Genomic DNA, 22,111 nt, shown 5'->3' with positions numbered 1-22,111 from the left:
GTTAAATAAAAAACAGTGACAACAGCCAGCACAATAGTCATTTGGTGTAAATGAATCAAAATTATGCCTATTTTTTTTTTGTCAGATCAGCAAAGATTTATTTTTGGGTGTGCTGCAGAATTTTAGTAATTAGTTTATGTGTTCCATGAGATGAAACAAGTTGAAAATCAGTGCTGCAGAATATTTCATTGTGTGACTATGTCATAATTTATGTATTCACTGATGGGCATTTGGATAGTTTCAATGTTTTGGTTATTTTGAATAGTATTTCTGTCAACAACCCAGTACATACATGTCTTTGGTAAACATCTATAAACATTTCTATTGAGTATATATCTAGGAATGAGACTTCTAGTTCTTAAGTTATGTGTATGTCCAGCTTTAGGAAATACTATGAACAGTTTACAAATGTGGAAGTATCAACTTACACTCTTATCAGTGTTAAGAGTTTCAGTTGCTCTATATCCTTGCCAACATTTGACATTTTCTTTCAGCATGTGGGTGATAGAGTTTGACACTGTGGTTTTAACTTACATTTCCATGATTAATTGATCACCATATCTCATGTTTACTGACTATTTGGATATCCCCTTTTGTGAAGTGTCCAAGTCCTTTGCTCATTGATTGCTTGTGCTAACCTTTTTAATGTCTATTGAATATGTAATGATATTCCCACTTTAATTCCTCGTATTATTTATGCCTTTATTTTCTTTCCTTAATCTTTCTTATTAACATTTTATAGTATTTTCAAAGACAATTATTTTTGGTTTTGTTGATCCTCTCTCCCATAATTTTGTTTTCTATTTCATTAAGTCCTACCTTCTTTGAGTTTAATTGACTGGTGTTTTTCTAATTTCTCAAGATCTTAGATTTTCAACATTTATTCCTAATATTTGACTTCCAGCATTCTTTCCTAATACTTACGGTTGTGGCTTTCCATCAGCAAGGCTGCTAGATCCTCCAAATTTATTTACTTGATAATTTCATTAGCATTTCAAAATACTTATTTAGGCTGATTTCTCATTTAGTTAAAAACATTTATTAATTTAGGCCGATTTCTTTTTTGACCCATTCAGAAGTAACCCCCAAATATATGGGAATTTTCTAGTGATCTTCTCATTATTGATTTGTTTTAATTTCATAATGACCACAGAATATTTGCTTTCAATCATTTGTATTCTGTAGCTTAGCATATTAGTTTTGTTAATTTTATGCACGCTTCAAATAACAAATGTGTAAATTTTGTTGATGTCAAGTGTAGTGTTCTACATATGTAAGGTAAAGTTTGAAATATGTGCTGTTCTATATCCTTACTGATTTTTTGTTTGTTTTCTTATTCTATTACTTTCTGACTGATGTGTTAAGTTCTCCCACTATGATTGTGGGATTTCTCTTTTCCTGTACAGTTGTATATTTGTGCTTTATATATTTTGAAACTGGGCTATTAAGTGCAAAAAAATGTCTAAATAGATCTTCCTGATAGAGTGAAACTTTTACTTTTGTAAAACTGCTCTTTTATATCTCGATTAATACTTCTTGCTTTAAATTATACTTTGATATAGTAATATAAACCAGCTTTCCTATGAATAATTTTTGCATGGTATATCTTTTTTCTATCCTCTTACTTTTGGTCTGTCCATAGCCTAATACTTAAGGTGTGCCTTATGAAAGCAACATATAGTTGAGAGGTTTCATACACACTATCCCAAAATATGGTATCTTGGCATACTGCATATATTAAGATAAAGGAATTTGAAAAATGGCAGGTGCAGGAAAAACTCTGACCTACCCCTGAAGTAGGTCATAAGATCTTCATGTGAGAGATGACCTCCCTATACCTGGGGAAAAGAAGCATTCCTGGAGGGATGCTAAGAGGAATTTGAATGAACAGGCCTTGGTAAGTTTCTTCTAGTTTACTACTCTTAACTCATATCCTATGGTCCTATCACATTTTCCCATGACTTTCTACTCTTTGTCAAACCTATAGTATAAAAGTGCTCAGGTTTAACCATTTCTTTGGATCTTCATTTCCTTATGAAGGCTTCTATGTCATGAAAAAATTAAATCTGTAAGCTTTTCTCTTGTTACTCTGTCTTTTGTTACAGGTTAGACCTAGAAGAGTAGAAGGAAAATATTTGTTCCTCTTCTACAAAAGCAACATACAATTGTTTTTTCTTCATCCATCTGATGATCTTTGTTCTTTAACTGGACTATTTAGTTTATCATTTAATTGATGAAATATTTGAGTTCATTTATACTATATTATTATCTGTATTCTTTTTGCCCCACCTATAATATGTTTTTATTTGCCCTTTTCTTCTTTTAGTTTTTATTTAAATTGTATTTCTTGGCCTCTATTATATAACATTTTATTTCTTAACTAGAGGCCCGGTGCACAAAAATTTGTGCACTGGGGGGGGGGGTGTCCCTCAGCCCGGCGTGTGCCCTCTTGCAGTCTGGGACCCCTTGGTGGATAACCACCTGCTGGCTTAGGCCTGTTCCCGGGTGGCAGAGGGCAGGCCCAATCCCTAGGTGCAGCCCCTGGTCGGGGTCAGAGCAGGGCTGATTGGGGATTTGGGGCACTGCCCCCTGTCATGCACAGAGCAGGGTGGATCGGGAGGTTGCGATGCCACCCTCAGTCATGCTCAGGGTAGGGCCGATTGGGAGGTTGGGGCACCGCCCCTGTCACACTCAAGGCAGGGTCGATGGGGAGGTTGCGGCGCCACCCCCTATCACACACAGAACAGGGCCAATCAGGGGGGTTGGGGCTCCGTACCCTGTCATGCACAGAGCAGGGTCAATCAGGGGGTTGGGGCACCGCCACTCTCACACTCAGGGCAGGGCCGATGGGGAGGTTATGGCTCTACCCTGTCACACACAGAGCAGGGCCCGTGGGGGAGGGGGGGGTGGGGCACCGCACCCTGTCACACACAGAGCCGCAGTCAGATCAGGGGGTTGGGGAGCTCCCCCCATCAGGCACAGAGCAGGGCTGATCAGGGGGATGGGGCGCCTTCCCCTGTCACGAACAGAGCAGGGCGGATAGGGAGATTGTGGCCCCGCCCCCTGTCACACACAGAGCCGCAGGGCGATCAGGGGGTTTGGGCGCTGCCTCCTGTCACACTGATCCCGGTGCCGGGAGGCCTCTCAGCTCCGCTGATCCCGGTGCTGGGAGGCATATTACCCTTTTACTATATAGGATAGAGGCCTGGTGCCTGGGTGAGGTGATGATGGCTGTTTGCAGCTGGTCACACACCCTTCAGGGTGGGGGTCCCCACTGGGGTGCCTGGCCAGTCTGGATGAGGGGCTGAGGGCTGTTTTCAAGCTGGCAGGTGACTGAAGTTCCCAACTGCTCCTTTTTCTCTTTCTTTTTTTTTTATTCTGGGCTGCACACTCCAGCTCTTAGGCCTCGGCTGCTGAAAGCAGGTATCTGGTTTGTTTGGGTTCTAAAATAGAAACACTGTATCAACTCCAGCTCTGAGATCCTGGCTGGCTGAAAGTAGGTGTCTGGGGTTTTATTTAGCGACTATATTTGTAACAATGTTTCAAACTGCAAGCTCAGAGGCTGGCAAGGCAGGCGGGGAACGTTGGTTTCCTCCATCACTGAAGCAAGCAAGCCTCATGTTAGCTTCAAGCTGCCTGGCTGCCGGCCGCCATCTTGGCTGGCAGTTAATTTGCATATCTCGCTGATTAGCCAATGGGAAGGGTAGCGGACGTATGCTAATTACCATGTTTCTCTTTTATTAGATAGGATGGTTACTCAGAGCTATGCTGCTGCTCCATTCAGTAGGTATTAGCCAAATGTGACTGTTTAAATTTAAAATTCTAATATATATTCCCTTATACTTAAGTATATTAAAATTGGTGATGATGATAGTTAATATCACAGAGTGCTTACTTAATCTTCACAACAATCCTAAGAGGTGGGTATACTATTAATTTCTCCATTTTACAGATAAAAGAAACTGAGATACAGGGAGGTTAAGTAAATTACCTAATCTAATGAGTGATAGAGGCTGAATCTCTACTTTGAGCCTGTCTCTTATTTCACTTACATGATATTTTCCACGGATTTGGGCTTAATAAAAATGGAGATTGGGTAAAGTTGTGCAATCTGTAATCTCTTTATGGCATTTCCAGACACATCGAGGATACAGTGTTTGCCCTAAAATAGAGAGAACAAAGAAGAAAAACAAGTGAAAACAAATATTTTCAATTATATTAAAAATATATTTTCTATAGGTACAGAATCAGAATTATGATATGTTTGGATCCTGTTCACTTTAACAAACTTGTTATTTTATTTTATTTTTTTAAAATATATTTTATTGATTTTTCACAGAGAGAAAGGGAGAGGGATAGAGAGTTAGAAACATCATGAGAGAGAAACACTGATCAGCTGCCTCCTGCACACTCCTTACTGGGGATGTGTCCACAACCAAGGTACATGCCCCTGACTGGAATCAAACCCGGGACCCTTGAGTCCGCAGGCTGACGCTCTATCCACTGAGCCAAACTGGTTAGGGCGAAACTTGTTATTTTTGTTAGCAAATTAAATAAAGACAATGAATAATGACTATGAATAATTAATTTTCCATTCTCAAATATTACATTTAAAAAGGAATGAAAATACATTAAGAAACCTGGCTCTCATTATTGTCAATATATTAATTTGCTCAACTCTAGAATATAAATTAGTTTCACAATTGTTAGCTCATACCACTCTGAAAAACAAAAGAAGAGTGCAATATTTGTTCACAGATATTTTTGTATTTAACCTGTGGTTCAGGATTATTGGAATTAAGACTCTCCTCTCTTCCCCTCCCCTCTTTAATGCAGTGATTTGTTTGAAATATAGTTAATTTAGTTCCTTTTTGTATATCATTTTTCATTTCCCTCACCTTTCCTTTTTATTTTTAAAAAATATATAAAATGCTAACATAATTCTAAAGTCAAAATTATATAAAAAGGTATACTTGAAGAAATGTCACACTTTCATCCTTTCTACCTCATTTCCATCTCCCATCCTTTTCCACCCCTTCCTCTGTAGCTAACCAATCTCATTAGTTTCTAATTTATTATTTCTACACCTTACTTTTGTATGAATTTGTGTGAATTCATATCTTTTTGTCTGTTATTTTATTAGGTTTTTGGTCTCTATTTCCTTCATTTTTAAGTTCTTTATATATTTGGAATATCAGCCCCTTGCTTGCAATTTTTTTCTGTCAGTTGCTTTTTGACTTTGGTAACAGTGTTTTCCACCTAGTTTTTGGAAAAGTTTTTTTTTGCCAAGTAAAAACCATTTTTATTTTTAATGTGGTTAAATTTATTAGTCTTTCATTGGATCCGAATTTTAATTCATAGTTAAAAACTTGCACTATGACTAGGTTACATTTTCTTCTGTCAATTGTATTACAGCCAACGTTTGTGTATAGTGTGGTTTTAAATTAATTAGTTAATTAACTTTTTTCTAGTCGCCCCAGCACTATTTACGAAAACTCTTTTATTAAAAGCCCTGGTGACTGGAGATTGCACCTTCATCATCCTATAATAAAACCCTAATATGCAATCTACTGAATGGCAGAACAACCGGTTGCTATGATGTGCACTGACCACCAGGGGGGCAGATGCTCAACGTAGGAGTTGCCCCCTGGTGGCCAGTGCACTCCCATGGGGGAGTGCCGCTCAGCCAGAAGCCTGGCTCACGGCTGGCGAGTGCAGTGGTGGTGGTGGAAGCCTCTCCGCCTCTACGGCAGTGCTAAGGAGCAGCGAGCAGGGGGGTGGTAAGGAGCGAGGGGTCCCGGATTGTGAGAGGGATCCTGGACTGCGAGGGGGATGTTCGCCTGCCAGTGAGAGGGTGCAGGCCAGGCTGAGGGACCCCCCCCTCCGGTGTATGAATTTCATGCACCAGGCCTCTAGTATACTATATTTTCATATATATCTAGGTCTTGCCTGGATTCTCTTTTCTATTCTACTGGTCTGTTTGTCTATTCATGTGACAGTACTATACTAGGTTTTAATTAAGAAGACTTTATAGTACGTTTTAATAAGATAGGGCTGGAATCCCTTGTAGCTTTTTTGTATTGTACTTGCTTCTCATATAAACTTCAATTTGACTTACCAGGTCCCATAATAAAGGTGGTATTTTTTATTGGGATTGTGTTCATATATAAATTAGCTTAGACAGAACTGACAGCTCTGCAATATTGAGTCTTCAATCCATGAACATGGTGTATCTCTCCATTTATTTAGGTCTTTAATTCTCTGAGCAATGCTTTGGAGTTTTCAGTATATTGGTCTCAATATCTTTTGTCAGCTTTATCTCTAAGTATTTAATATTTTTTGATGCCACAGTGAATAATATTGTTTTTAAAATTTCAATTTATAATTGGTCTGGTATATAGAAATACAACTAATTTCTATATCCTTAAATCTTGCTAAACTTATTAGTTCTAGTAGCTTAAAATAATGTTCATTTTTTATTTTTTTTTATTTTGGCCAAATTACTGGGGGGTGGGGGGGAGATAGAGATAGAGAGAGAATGAGAGAAACATTGATCAGTTGCCTCCTGTATGCACCCAACCAGGCATCAAAACCACAACCTTTCAGTGTATGGCAGTGATGGCGAACCTTTTGAGCTCGGCGTGTCAGAATTTTGAAAAACCCTAACTTAACTCTGGTGCCGTGTCACATATAGAAATTTTTTGATATTTGCAACCATAGTAAAACAAAGATTTATATTTTTGATATTTATTTTATACTAGGGGCCCGGTGCACGAAATTCGTGCACTGGGTGTGTGTGTCTGTGTGTGTGTGTGTGTGGGGGGGGAGTGTCCCTCAGCCCAGCCTGCCCCCTCTCACATACTGGGAGCCCTCAGGTGTTGACCCCCATCACCCTCCAATCGCAGGATCGGCCCCTTGCCCAGGCCTGACGCCTCTGACAGAGGTATCAGGCCTGGGCAGGGGACCCTCATTTCCCCCCATCACTGGTTCTGCCCCCAGCCCAGGCCTGATGCCTCTGGCCCAGGCATCAGGCCTGAGCAGGGGACCCCTCTGATTGCTGGCTCTGCGCCTTGCCCAGGCCTGATGCCTCAGCTAGAGGCGTAGACCCCCATCACCCTCTGATCACCTGATTGGCCCCTTGCCCAGGCCTGACGCCTCCGCCAGAGGTGTCAGGCTTGGAAAGGGGACCCCCATCTCCCCCCGATCACTGGCTCTGGCCCCCGCCCAGGCCTGAGGCCTCTGGCCCAGGAATCATGCCTGGGCAGGGGACCCTCATCTCCCTCTGATCGCCTGCTCCACCCCCCGCCCAAGCCTGATGCCTCTGACCCAGGCTTCAGGCCTGGGCAAGGGGACCATCATATCCCCCCAATCCCTGGCTCAGCCCCCCGCCCAGGCCTGATGCCTCGGCCAGAGGAGTTGACCCTCATCACCCTCCGATCACCAATCACCGGATCGGCCCCTTGACCAGGCCTGAGGCCTCCGGCAGAGGTGTCAGGCCTGGGCAGGGGACCCCCAGCTCCCCGCGGTTGCAGGCTCCGCCCCTGCCTAGGCCTAACGCCTCTGGCTGAGGCGTCCGGCCCGGGCAGTGGGGACCCGCAGCTGCAGCGGCCCCGTGATCGTGGGCTCCGCTTTAGGCCCAGGCAAGGGACCCCTAGCTCCCGGGACTGCCAGCTTCGACCGTGTCCAGCTCCCATCGCTGGCTCCACCCCTACTTCCTGCTATCACTGGCCAGGGCGGCAAAGGCACCTGATTCTCCGATCATGGCCGCCTTTGCCCTGCCCCCCAGCTCTTAGCTCCCCCCTGGGTTTCCGATCACTGTCAGTGGCAGGGGGCTTCTTCCTGCTTTCCCTTTTGCCTCCCTGCATTGTGCCTACATATGCAAATTAGCCGCCATCTTGTTGGCAGTTAACTGCCAATCTTAGTTGGCAGTTAATTTGCATATAGCCCTGATTAGCCAATGAAAAGGGTATCGTCGTACGCCAATTACCATTTTTCTCTTTTATTAGTGTACTAGAGGCCCGGTGCACAAAAATTTGTGCACTCGGGGGGGAGGGGGGTCCCTCAGCCTGGCCTGTGCCCTCTCGCAGTCTGGGACCCCTCGGGAGATAAGGACCTGCTGGCTTAGGACTGCTCCCGGGTGGCAGAGGGCAGGCCCAATCCCTAGGTGCAGCCGCTGGTCAGGCTCAGAGCAGGGCCAATTGGGGAGTTGGGGTGCCGCCCCCTGTCATGCACAGAGCAGGGCAGATTGGGAGGTTGCGATGCCACCCTCAGGGTAGGACCAATTGGGGGGTTGGGGCACCGTCCCCTGTCACACTCAAGGCAGGGTCGATGGGGAGGTTGCGGCGCCACCCCGTCACGCACAGAGCAGGGCCAATCAGGGGGTTGGGGCACCGCCCTCTATCACCCACAGAGCAGGGCCGATCAGGGGGTTGGGGCGCCGCCACTCTCACACTCAGGGCAGGGCCGATGGGGAGGTTATGGCTCTACCCCATCACACACAGAGCAGGGCCCATGGGGGGGGGTGTTGGGGAGCTCCCCCCTATCAGGCACAGAGCAGGGCTATTCAGGGGGTTGGGGCCCCGCCCCCTCTCACACACAGAGCTACAGGGCGATCAGGGGGTTTGGGCGCTGCCCCCTGTCATGCTGATCCCGGTGCCGGGAGGCATATTTCCCTTTTAATATAAAGGGTAGAGGCCTGGTGCATGGGTGGGGCCGGCTGGTTTGCCCTGAAGGGTGTCCTGGATCAGGGTGGGGGTCCCCACTGGGGTGCCTGGCCAGTCTGGGTGAGGGGCTGAGGGCTGTTTTCAGGCTGGGAGTGACTGAAGTTCCCAACCGCTCCTTTTTTTATTTTTATTTTTATTTTTATTCCGGGCCAGCTTTACCTTGAGGCTTGGCTCCAGCTCTTAGGCCTCCGTGGCTGAAAGTGGGTTTCTGGCCTTTGCTTACAATGTTGCGAATCTGCTGGATGAAGTCTGATGGTATTTGTTACAACGTTTCTTAAACTGCCCGCTCAGAGGCCTGCAGCCGCAGGCGGGGAACGTTGGTTTCCTCCAATGATCCTCCATCATTGAGGAAATCAAGCCTCATGTTAGTTTCAAGCTGCCTGGCTGCCGGCCACCATCTTGGCTGACAGTTAATTTGCATATCTCGCTGATTAGCCAATGAAAAGGGTAGCGGTCGTACGCCAATTACCATGTTTCTCTTTTATTAGTGTAGATTTAAATGCCATTTAACAAAGAAAAATCAACCAAAAAAAATGAGTTCGCGTGTCACCTCTGACATGTGTGTCATAGGTTCGCCATCACTGGTGTATGGGATAATATGGGATAATGCTCCAACCAACTGAGCCATACCAGCAAAGGCTCTAGTAGCTTTCTTTCTTTTTTTGGTAGATTCTATCAGATTTTTTATATAGACCATCATGTCATTCGCAAATACAGACAATTTTACTTCTTCCTTTACAATCTGCATGAATTTTCTCTCTTTCTTTTGCCTTATTGTATTGGCTAGAACCTCTAGTATAATGTTAAAAATAAGTGGTGCCCTAGCCGGTTTGGCTCAGTGGATAGGGGGTGGCCTGTGGACTGAAGGGTCTTGGGTTCAATTCTAGTCAAGGGTGCATACCTCGGTTGCAGGCTCAATACCCGGCCCCAAGTTGGAGTGCGTAAGGGAGGCAACCAACAGATGTGTCTCTCTGTCTCTCCCCTTCCCTTTCACTCTCTCTAAAAATCAATGGAAAAATATCCTCGTGGAATATTGTTTATCAATTTGAGAAGGTTATCTTCTATTCTTGGTTTGTGGAGAGTTTTAATCAATAATTGATGCTGATTTTGTCAAATGCTCTTCCTGAACTAAGCAAGTGATCACATGGTTTTCCTCTTTTAGTTACATTGACTGATTTTCTAATATTTAAATGTATCTTGCATTCTTTGGATAAACACTACTTGGTCATGACATATTACCTTTTTATATATTGTTAGACTCAATTTGCTAACATTTTGTTTAGAATTTCTGCATTTATATTCATGAGGGATATCAGTCTGCAGTTTTTTGTAATGTGTTGTCAAGTTTTGAAATCTAGGTAATGCTGGATTCTCAGGGTGTGTTGGGAACTGTTCCCACCTTTTAAATTTTATGTAGAAAATGGTATTATTTCTTCCTTAAATGTTTGGTAGAATTTATTAGTGAAGCCATCTGGATCTGGGGTTTTCTTTGTGGGAAGGTTTTTAAGTAAAAATCAATTTTATTAAAGATATAGGGCTATTCAAATGATCTACTTCTACTTGAGTGAGCTTTACTTCTTCCTAGGAATTTATCCATTTCATCTAAATTACTTAGTGGTAAAAAGTTGTTTCTAACAGCCTCTAATTTTTTTTCTTTTAACATTTGTAAATTCTGTCATTTCTCTCATTCCTGATATTGGTAATTTGTATCTGTTTAAAGTTTTATCAATAACACTGATCTTATAGGAAAACCAAATTTTATCTATTGTTTTTCTGTTTTCTTTTTACTAGTTTCTTCTCTGACCTTATTATTTCTCAGCATACCACATAATCTGCACTTTTATTTATACTATGTGACTTGGGATTTAGTTTATTTATTCATTCTTTTCTTGTTTGAAAAACTTTAAGGTAGTAAATTTTCCTTTAATCATGGTTTTAAATGTATCCTATGAATTCTGATATGTACTATTTCATTATTATTTTTAAGAAATTCTGTATTTTCTCTTTCATTTAAGAGATAACAGGTGGTTTTAAAATTTCCAGTTGTCTGGGCCTTTTTGTTTTTAATTTTCTAACAACCTATAGATTTTTCTTGCATTGTGATCTGAGTATTAATTGTAATATTTCTACTTTGTGGAACTTCCAATTATTTTCTTCTCCACAAGGTTTGCACAAGAAATAGCTTGCTGTGATTTGTTGTTTACTTTTCAATTGACTAATTTGAAGTTTGGTTATTATCAGTTTTTCAGTTAGGCTGAGCATATAGTTATTTTAATTAAAAAAATATTTTTTATTGACTTCAGAAAGGAAGGGAGCGTGAGAGATTGAAACATCAACAATGACAGAGTATCACTAATCAACTGCCTCCTGCATGCCCCACATTGGGGATCGAGCCCAGAACTCAGGCATGTGCCCTGACCTAGAACTGAACCATGACCTCCTGGTTCATAGGTCGACACTCAACCTCTGAGCCACTCCGGCTGGGCTGAATTTTTTTTTTTTTTAAATATATTTTATTGATTTTTTACAGAGAGGAAGGGAGAGGGATAGAAAGTTAGAAACATCGATGAGAGAGAAACATCGATCAGCTGCTTTCTGCACATCCCCTACTGGGTATATGCCCGCAACAAAGGTACATGCCCTTGACAGGAATCGAACCTGGGACCCTTGAGTCTGCAGGCTGACGCTCTATCCACTGAGCCAAACCAGTTAGGGCCGGCTGGGCTGAATTTTTAATAAATTTGAAAGAAATACAACATTACAAATAAAATTAAAGCTATAATTTCTTGCCCATTCTTCCCAAAGGAAAACCACTGGATATTGGCTGCATTTACTCCTGAAGCAGATGTATCATTCCCATGCATGTTTTTACGTTTACTAAATATGTATTAACTATACAGGCTGTTTTATGTTATTAAAAGTTTACATACATAGTATCATACTGCATATATCCTTTGCAATTTCACTCATTCATTGTAATTTTGAGATTTATTAATGTGGATACACTTTAGTACTTATATTAGTTTATTCATTCTAGCTGCTATCCCACTGCATGAATAAATAATAGTTAATTATTCATTTCCCTTTGTTGATTCTAATTTTTCACTATTATGAAGCGGTTGGTACTATGAACATTCTTATAAAGGATCTTCATGTGTGAATCTCTACCAAGATACCAAGAAGTAGAATATCTGAGTCATAAGATATGTGTATTTAGTAGATATTGCCAAACTGTTCTTAGAAGTTCTATTAATTTCTATCTCCACTAGATTTCCTATTTTCTCACATTCTTGCCATCACTGACATTTTCATTTTTTCAATTTTTAAAACTAATCAGAATTAACCAAACCTTTTATAGAAAAAGTAGTATTTACAGATGGAAAACTGAGATGCTGAATTACTGCTTTACATTTGTTGGTATATTATGACTGAATTTTAAACAACTAGTTTTGAAGGTATAAAATAACTTGATGGTTATTTTCTAGACCCAAGTAGTGTTTTAAGCATAGTACCACGTCTGGGACACACTTTGGCTTCACTTTAAAACTGTTTTACTACAATGTCAATAAGTCATCATACTATCCTGAAGGATGCTTTCAGATAATCTCTTGCAGTTACAGTATTGTTGAATATTTTTTACATGGTCTTTTATTAATTGACTCTTTAGGAGATATTTCTGTCTAGTTTCAGTACCAGCAGCAACTAAACTTATCTTGAACATCTGGTTCATTTTTACTGATTGACATTGCTGATCTGAGCTCCTTAATTATGCTAGATGTTGGAAACACAAGGTCTATCTCTAGCAAGTGGATAGAACCTTAAAATAATCTCCCTTCTTAGAGAGATTCGAGTTATCGTTTCTATCTCATTTTATCAATCTTCTTTATCTTGTATGTATTTTCCCAAGCCATCTAATATTATTTACTTGAATGAATTAGTAACATTAATCAATTCTTCAACATCTGTATTTTTTCAAAAATATGAATTAAAAATTTCTATCCTACTGTCAAAGGCATATCTAATTAGAAACTATATTCTGGGATCATTTTGATGCTTACCTTTTCTGCTACTTCTCGCACAGACTGAACACTTGTTCCATACAGATGGTTGTTATACTGGCCGGCTTCAATGAATTTATGTTCCTGGATATCTTTTTCCATCTGTTCTCTTGAAGTCACAAAATGATAATCTCTTCCATCTACCTCATAATCTCTTTTTGGTCTAGTTGTATCTTTAATAGAAAGAATTTTAAGTGTTTAGTATTAAAAATACAACAAATCCATTTTATACTTAAATACCTATTTTATAAAGTTCAATGCAACAGAGGTTAATTTAAATTTGAAAAAGGACAATAATATGAGGGATAGAAGAATAACTGATAAAATAATTATATAAACCACTAAAAATGATAATATTTACTTTATCACACACAGTGACAAAATGTTAAGAATGATAATTAAGATTTTTTTATGTGGGTTACTCACGAGGAACACACGATCCAAATTTGTCCGGAAATTCTGAGATCAAGTCATCATTTATCCTGTCTTTCATAGGTCCCAATATAATCACTGGTCGAGTGTAATTAACTATCAAGATAAGTATACTGCATGTTAAAAGGAATAAACACTAAACAAACATCAATGTGTTTTATTTCACCAAAGAACAAAGTATCCTTAATAGATAGCAAGATTTTTTTTTCTTTTTCCACCAATGATGCCTAACTTGCTAGTTTATTAGCATTCACTAAGATCTTAAGCTTAAGTCAACCCCCTGTTGGAAGAATTGATAATTCAACCAAGTTAAATCCAGCATTTTAGCAGATAATGTTTATGTACATTGCTAAGATCATCTCATTACAAATGAGAAAACACAGTACTGTATTTTACTGATCATTTAAAAAATGTTTTTATTAATTTAGAGAGAAAGGAAGGGAGAGGGAGAGATAGAAACACTGATGCACCAACATCTATTGCTGCCTCCTGCATACCCCTTGCTGGGGATTGAGCCCAAAACCCGGGCATGAGCCCTTACTGGGAATCAAACTGGTGATCTCTTGGTGCATGCATGGGTTGACACTCAACCACAAAGCCACATTGGGCTACTGATGATTTTTGAAGTAGAAATTGTAAGAAAGCAGGTCAAAGAAAAACAAAAAGAAACTGAGTATTAAGAAGTGATTTAATCACAGTAGTAATCTAGAAAGATAATCTACTAGAAGTATATACACTGGATTTTAAGGGATCATGCTGGAAAACATCGGTAGTGACAGTCGGAATTAACATTGTGGTAGGAGGCATGACAAGGAGGTGATAAATAAGAAAGATATGATAGAAGAATAATAGTTCCTAGAAACTGATTGGACAAGGTAGATAAGGAACAAAGAAAGATCAAAGATGCTTCCAAGACTTTGAACAAGGGTCAGTGGAAGGAGAGTAATACTTTTATGAACTTTGGAAAGACATTATTACTTAGGAAATAAGACACCAATACAAAACCACTAGATTCTATTATACTCTGGGCTAAAACCCGTATTTCATAAAATACATATAGTAAAGTTCCACATTTATACATATACTAAAAAAATAGTAAGATTCTAAAAACATTTTTTTGAGGTATGATTTAGAGCTATTTCCCAAATTTAAAAGTATATTTTTCTAGATTATAAAACATCAACAGGCTTCACAAACCTTCTTGTTGGTTCACTGGTTCATAAGACAAGACATATTCTTCTTGACCACCTATTAGAAGATTAAAATACAGATAAGAAAATCTGTAAAGATAACTAATGCTAATTTAATTCTTCATACATAACAAAAATTACTAGGACGTTACTAAGGAAATAGCAAAGACGTAGAAAAAGGTACTTTATAAATTATTTCTGGCAAGTTTTAGTAAAAAAGTGGCAAATCACAAAGCTATAAAGATAAGTTTGATAAATGTAAAAACAAAATGTAAATGTGCTATGTATTTCATAAGTATCTTTCTATTATCTGTGCTTACAGATTATCATTAGATTTATTTAAAATTTTCATTTGTGATGTCAAGTATGGCCCATTAATCTAAGAACTATTAAATTTTAGAAAGGTTAATACTTTTATGAGCAGTTCTACATATGTGTATATTAGGTAATTTCCAGCTATTAAGAATATGCAGCTATTTTAGTCCCGTCAGGTATAACATTTAATAGAACACATGCATATTTTTATAATTACAACTATTTTACAATAAAAATTTTAAAAAACATTTCATTGATTTTTTTTACAGAGAGGAAGGGAGAGGGATAGAGAGTGAGAAACATCGATGAGAGAGGAACATCAATCAGCTGCCTCCTGCACACTCCCTACTGGGGATGTGCCTGCAACCAAGGTACATGCCCTTGACCAGAATCAAACCTGGGACCCTTCAGTCCACAGGCTGACGCTCTAATCAGAGCCAAACCGGTTAAGGAACAATAAAAATTTTTTAATGCAGAGGTAAAACTACTGTCACTATTTCACTGATAAAAATTCATTTATTCTAATAATTCATTTATTCAATTTTTTAAAAATTACATGTAAAGTAAGCTAAAAAAAGCTTAACATAAAACTAAATCCATTCCTTCAAACAAAATAAATCACACTGTAAAGGAGATAAAATATATTTTGCTTTTATCTTATAAGTTAAATCCTCTAACATTAATTAAAGGTTTAGAGCTTTAAAAAGCTTAGAAATCAAAGCTCAATGAAAAGAACTAAAAAAAGAGTTAACAATTTCAGGAGTTCTTAACACAGACACACACACGAAAACAAATAGGAAGGGCTGTTAATTCAAGTGGTTCCATGAAAGCAACCAATATTGGATAATGTATTTAAAGATTTTTTCCTGGATTAGCACAATTCTTTAACAACCTTTTCACTAAATTTGTCAATGGTTTATATTATATGTATGCAGCTGTAGATCTTTTAAATTTACATATTGTCATAAATATTCTTTTCTACTTTAAAAGTGTATTTCATAGTTCTAAGTTTATTACCATAATATATAAAATACACATTTACAAGCTGCTTTTTAAAGTACTGTATGCAAAACATGGTTTACATATTAGCAAAAACATGCAATTTTAATATTCCACACCTAATAATTCATGCAAATGATGAGACAGTATATACTTTCATTACCTCTTGTTAGTCTAGAAAGCTACTCAACTACTCTATGGTGAATTATGATTATAATAAAATGCTAAAATATATAAAATCACATTCCCATACCAAAAAAGGAAAATTATTAAGTAATTATTATGCAAAAAAAATAACCAAATGAGTGAGGATTAAAAGTATATATTGTCAATATGAGAAATAGTAGGAACTGATATTAACAGGATGGACCTTTTGAGCAGCCATACTCATCTGTAATCAAGATTACTTTCATATTAGAGAGCAGTAAAAAAAAAAAAAAGTTAGAAAAGCAATTTAATTATTAAGGTGCTAGAACTGACAATATTCATGTATTCTCCCCTCCTCCCATGCCCAAATCTGTTTAAAAACTTCACATGCTTGTAGAGTTCACTTAATAATGTACAGTAAAAAAAAAATGTACAGTAGATCCTTGAACAATTTGGGGGTTAGGGATGCTGAGTACCTACACAGCTGAAAATCTGCAAATAACTTTTGATTCCTAGTAGCCTACTGTTTACTGGAAGCCTTACCGATAACATAAAGTTGATTAGCACATATTTTGTATGTGTATTATATACTGTAAGAATACTTACAGTAAAGTACCTAGAGAAAAGAAAATGTTAAGAAAATCTTTAAAAAATACATTTACGGTATTTATTGAAAAAAATCTACATATAAGTGAACCCGTGCAGTTCAAACCCATGCTGTTCAAGGGTCAACTGTAATACCCAGAATGTAACACAAAACACCAAAAATAAAATCAGTATTATAGTCTGAGCAACTGTTGAAAAGTTTTCCTCCATAATTTCTATATTCACCAAAGGCTGGTGATAAAGAATAATTTGACCCAGACCAATATTGGTGACACGATAAAAAAGGAAATAAAGCCAATTATAATTTAGCATTACTGAAAAATAATTTTAATGCTCATATTAAAACAAAATAAGTACTAAAGAAAATGGCAAAATGTAAGTTTACCCCTCATTTAACTATATATTTACTTCATTTAAAGATATACACACATATATGTACTATGTTCACAAATAGCACTCTTTGTAAAAAAGATTCCAGTATTTTATTAAAATTTTGGAAAGTAACTTCTATACATAATTTTTTTCTGTAATTTTTTCAAATTTTTTGAATTTTAGTTGTCTTTCCCTGATTTTAAAAGATTAAGTATTTAATTTTCAGTTTTTAGAACACATCACTAAAGGGAAAAAAATTCCAAAGAATATATATTACTTGAGATTACAAAAGAACAAGTAACTTAAAACACTTACGGTAACTACTTTCACTATCGCTGGCATTAGAAGTTACATGCTCTGAAATTGCAGGATAATGAAAAAAATAAAGAAAACATAGTGTCATGAGTTTTAAAAAAGTAAATTATAAATATAAACATAAGGTGACATTACAAAATATTGATATACACCACATACTTAATAAAAGTTTAAAAAGCATTTCTGATTTTCTTTGAAAAGTTTTATTTTTTCAAATAAATAAATATGAATTAGCAAGGAAAAGAACTCCTTAAGGACAATGCCCATTTTTGTATAATACAGTTTATGAACAAAGAGGTCAGAGTGATTCTAAATTAGTTCAACTGTAGACATAAAACCCCCAAAGAGAAAATGGCACTAATTAATTTAGTTTATGAAACAGTAATGACTGACAAAGGAGACAAGTTATATTTGAGCAAACAGATGCCCATTTTAATGGAGATGTCTCAAAAAATAAATGATCTTGCTTTTAGTTCAGTTTTCTTGTTCCTGAAAAAAAAAATGTTAAAGTCCATGATCCTGAGATCATACAGATGAAGCATTTTAGATGTCATAGATTCAGATGCTCCAATAAAAGTCAAGTGGAAGGGAATTCTAGAAGATGGGACTGTTTTCGAAAATAGATTAATATTTCTGTGAAACTCTGCTTTGATGAAATTGACAATGCCTGCTTAAAACAAAAAGGATAAAAGCAAATACGCTTTCATCAGTTGCATATTGCCAGGCCTCTCCTGAAAGTGACCCCATTCCATAACTTGATTGTTCAGTAAACACCAGGTACTCTTCTTATGTAAATGTAATCTCAGATGTCCTCTCAATAAATATTTCCCTTGAATAAAAAAGTAATTTTATTTCTAAAAACTAAAACCCAAAATTTCCCCAGGCAAAACAGTAGATAAAGAAAAAATTTCAGGAGAAATTATCTGCTGTACCATACCACCCACAGAGTCTCCTAAAGTCAAGTAGCACTACTGAAAACTTCAGAGAATGACAGAACTTAAAATTTTGGATAAAGATAACAGTTTTTGAATTGTTATAGTAAAAAATAAGTATGTTATTCTAACCTGCAAAGATAAAACTTTCTTAATTGTGATTATGTATATTTTAAATAAAGCAAAAACATTAAAAAATAATTTATAACAAGAACATGTAGAACCGTGGTTTTTAAAAGTTTATACTTAAAAATTTCTTCCCATATTACCACATGAACTTCAAAACAATTATTCTCAATCATCATCATCATATATAATAAAAGGCTAATATGCAAATCGACCAAACAGCAGAATGACCAGTCGCTATGATGTGCACTGACCACCAGGAGGCAGATGCTCAATGCAGGAGCTCAGCCAGAAGCCGGGCTCACGGCTGGTGAGTGCAGTTGCAGGAGCCTCTCCCTCCTCTGTGGCAGCGCTAAGGATGTCCAACTGATATCCACAGGGAGTGGGCCTAAGCAGTCGGACATTCCCCAAGGGCTCCTGGACTGTGAGAGGGCGCAGGCCAGGCTGAGGGACCCCTCTTCTCTAAGTGCATGATTTTTGTGCACTGGGCCTCTGGTTCTTGTATAATATTGTATTGGACTGATCAGTCATGATTTACTTTACTACGTATTACTTAGACATTTTAGTTTGCTTTAAACTGTTTTTCATAAACATCAATAATTATTATAAATGCCTCCATTTATATAGCCTTTTATCTTTTGTCCTATTTCCTTAACATTCATTCCCAGAAGTAGGAATGCAAAAAAAAAAGTTCTCAAATTTATATTAGGATTGATATTACACTCTGCAATCTCTAATATGTAAAGAAACAGTTACTGCAATGGAATAAAAGGAGGGGGAGAGTAAGTAGGAGTATAGAAGAAATAATACTAATCATGAGTTGATAATAACAGAAGCCGGATGAAAAAGAATACTCTGGGTTTATTTTATTATTATTCTACTATTGAATATGTCTGACATGTTAAATAATAAAAAGTTAAAGTTACTACAATCTTCTTTCTATCTTTTCTGGGGATTTCTCCTATTCATCTTGAGTTAGTTTTCTAAGATTACCAATATCCTGTTACTCAAAGTCTGGCCCATGGAAAAGCATAATCATCATTGCTTGAAGTTTATCAAAAATATAAAATGCTTTTTTCCCTGGTAATTAAAACTAATCTTTTTCAAGGCACTTCATCAAAGATGTTCAAATATCCAATAAACATATATAAATTTTTACTTAACAGGGAAATGCAAATTAAACCACAATGAATACCTTTACCATCCACCAGAATGGCTAAAAACAAAAACAAAAACAAAACAGGCCCAGCATGGAGAAGGCTATGCAGCAACTGGGACTCACATACTACGGGTGGGTATATTGGTACAGCCACTTTGGAAAGCTACTTGGCAGTGCCTACTAAAGCTGAACATACATAGCTATGACCTAGCAATTTCTTTCCTAGTTATTTCCCCACCTGAAAAACACACATATATATGCTCACCATGAGACATGTATAAAGCAACAATATTCAAAGTAGCCCTAAAAATGGTTTTTAAGTCTGAGACTATAGTTCTGTATTTTACTTTTTTCACTTACATTGTGAAAAATTTTCCATGTCATTGTTTTTTTTTAAAAAATTAATTCTTGATTGTTGAAAGTACTACATATCCCCCATTTCCCCCCATTGACTCCTTCTAGCCCACCCCCCCTTGCAGGGCTTCACCACCCTATTGTCTGTGTTCATGGGTTACACATATATGCATACAACTCTGGTTGATCTCTTCCCATCCACCCACCTTCCCCCACCTTCCCTCTGTGATCTGACAGTTGGTTCCATGCTTCTGTGTCTCTGGATCTATTTTGCTCATCAGTTTATTTTGTTCATTAGATTCCACATGTGAGTGAGATCATATAATACTTGTCTTTCTCTGACTGGCTTATTTCACTTAGCATAATACTCTCCAGGTCCCTCCATGTTGTCTCAAAGGGTAAGAGATCCCCCCCCCCTTTTTTTTTACTGTTGCATAATATTCCATGGTGTAAATGTACCACAGCTTTTTTATGCACTCATCTACTGATGGGCACTTGAGCTATTTCCAGATCTTAGCTATTCATGTCATTATGTCTTAATATGATTTTCAATGGCTATATAATATCATAAAGTATGGATAACTTCATTAACCACTCCTTAATTGTAAGACATTCTAGGATGATTTCAATTTTTGAGTGCCATAATTTCTAAATAATATTAAGCACCCTGACATATAAACCTTTATCTCCATCTCTGATTACATTCTTAGGATAAATTCCTTGAAGGGGAATTATTAGTAGGTCAAAAGATATGCTTTTCCAGAAAGGTTGTACCAATTTACACTCCCAATAATAATATGTTAAAAGTAGTCATTCTATAGAACCCTCAACAGCACTGAGTTGTCCTTTAAAAGAAAAGTTTACCAAGGTAATCAGTAACATGTCATTTTGTTTATTCCTTACTAGAAACACTAAACATTTTTATATGCTCATTTCATTTATCTTTTGAGCACTCTTCTCATATCTTTTGTCCAGTTTTCTAATGGAGAGTTAGTCTGTTTCTTTTCATGTTAGAAATGTATAGTTAAGGATATTATCCCTTTGACATACATGGTATAAATATATTCTTCAAGTTTTTATTTTTGTTTATGGTATTTGATGAGCATAATAATTTCAAATCTCTTTAACCAAGTCTCACCTTTCTATCAAATATTTCTTCCTAAGAATGTATAATGTGTTTTCTCTTTGTGCTCTTGAAATACTACACAACACCAATCTCAAGGAATTCTAGTACTATTATACTTATTCCAAGCACAAATGAAAATAAGTCTGTTTTTGGCATCTAAGAACTCTGCACAAATCTGCTTAATAAGTCTTTAAAATGAGAAGAAAGGAAAGATATAATCGAAAACTTGTGTGCCTAACAGAGGAAGTCTTTGAGGTGTTCCACAAAATAAAAAGCTATAAAAATTGAGCTGTGTACAAGAGATAGGTACAAACCTTGTCTGAAATGGCATGTCATAACTACACTTCTGAGCACCTTTTATAGTCCCTCCTGAACTACATTTCTTTTGGTCACTGTTAAAGGAAATCTTACCCAGTTTTTTTCCCTCCTGAACTTTTTCAAAATTGCCTTCTTAAAGCATAAAATCTGCACAAGTTTCTATTTCTAGCTCTCCACAAGCTATGATGACTTAGTTGCATTCTCTCAGATTTCCATCATTCTCTAGTTCTGTGAGTCAAAATTAGGTTCTGAAAGACAGTTTCTCTCATTATTTCATATTCTACTGCCAATAGGGCAAATCAATAATTTATTTGATTTTCTTCTTCATAGAATCACTAAATTCATGTGTATGAAAAGTATTCTAGGGTTCACTTTTGTTTCTCTCCCTGCTCTTCAATTAAATACCCTCAAATTTTCCAGAGGCTGTGTGAAGTTACATGCAAATGTACATATTCCTTGATGTTCAGTGCTATTTCACACCTCTTCAATGGGACTGTTTCTTTGGAATAATTTATCCTTCTATTCTTAGTCCCTTTGTGAGTCCTGTTACAACAAGACTTCATGAGTACCTAATATGAGGTCACATTTATTTTCTTATATTAAAATCTCACAGGATTTTTCTTAGTTTATTTCCTGTTATAAATGTCCTTGATACATCCCCTTTCCTAGCATTTTCTACTGCATAATAATAGGCAACTTGCCAACTGCTAGTCATCTGTTTTATGTAATAACCTCCATCATATCCAGTATTAGAATCTTACTGATATGTTTCTATTTCCTTCAACATTTTCCAAATAAAATCTTGATCTGATCATTAAATTACTGGGTGGATAATTTCTTTCAGTTTCTGGGAGATGAAGCACAGAAACCTACCATTCAAAGGATCTTAAGTCATTGTCCAGAAAAATTTAAATTCTTTTCTAAATCACATTGTCTGGT

General features: G+C 37.4%; 1 protein-coding gene across 13 annotated transcripts in view; it reads right to left on the bottom strand.

Moving 5' to 3' along the window:
- Positions 1-22,111, bottom strand: part of DLG1 (discs large MAGUK scaffold protein 1) — a 308,802-nt gene that overhangs the window by 12,474 nt on the left and 274,217 nt on the right. For 9 of the 13 annotated variants that reach the window (XM_059687457.1, XM_059687465.1, XM_059687456.1 and 6 more), the window contains 5 exons: positions 17,158-17,199; positions 14,411-14,461; positions 13,208-13,309; positions 12,782-12,954; positions 4,053-4,162 (listed from right to left, as the gene is read on the bottom strand). In XM_059687457.1, the coding sequence (XP_059543440.1) occupies positions 4,053-4,162; positions 12,782-12,954; positions 13,208-13,309; positions 14,411-14,461; positions 17,158-17,199 (478 nt within the window). The remainder of the gene's footprint in view (positions 1-4,052; positions 4,163-12,781; positions 12,955-13,207; positions 13,310-14,410; positions 14,462-17,157; positions 17,200-22,111) is intronic. The other 4 variants (XM_059687469.1, XM_059687460.1, XM_059687461.1 and 1 more) reach the window with 1 other exon arrangement.

Source organism: Myotis daubentonii, chromosome 3 (genome assembly GCF_963259705.1).
Source record: "Myotis daubentonii chromosome 3, mMyoDau2.1, whole genome shotgun sequence".
Lineage (NCBI taxonomy): Eukaryota > Metazoa > Chordata > Mammalia > Chiroptera > Vespertilionidae > Myotis > Myotis daubentonii.
Note: the sequence above shows the minus strand (reverse complement) of the source record. Positions and strands in the feature narration are given on the sequence as shown.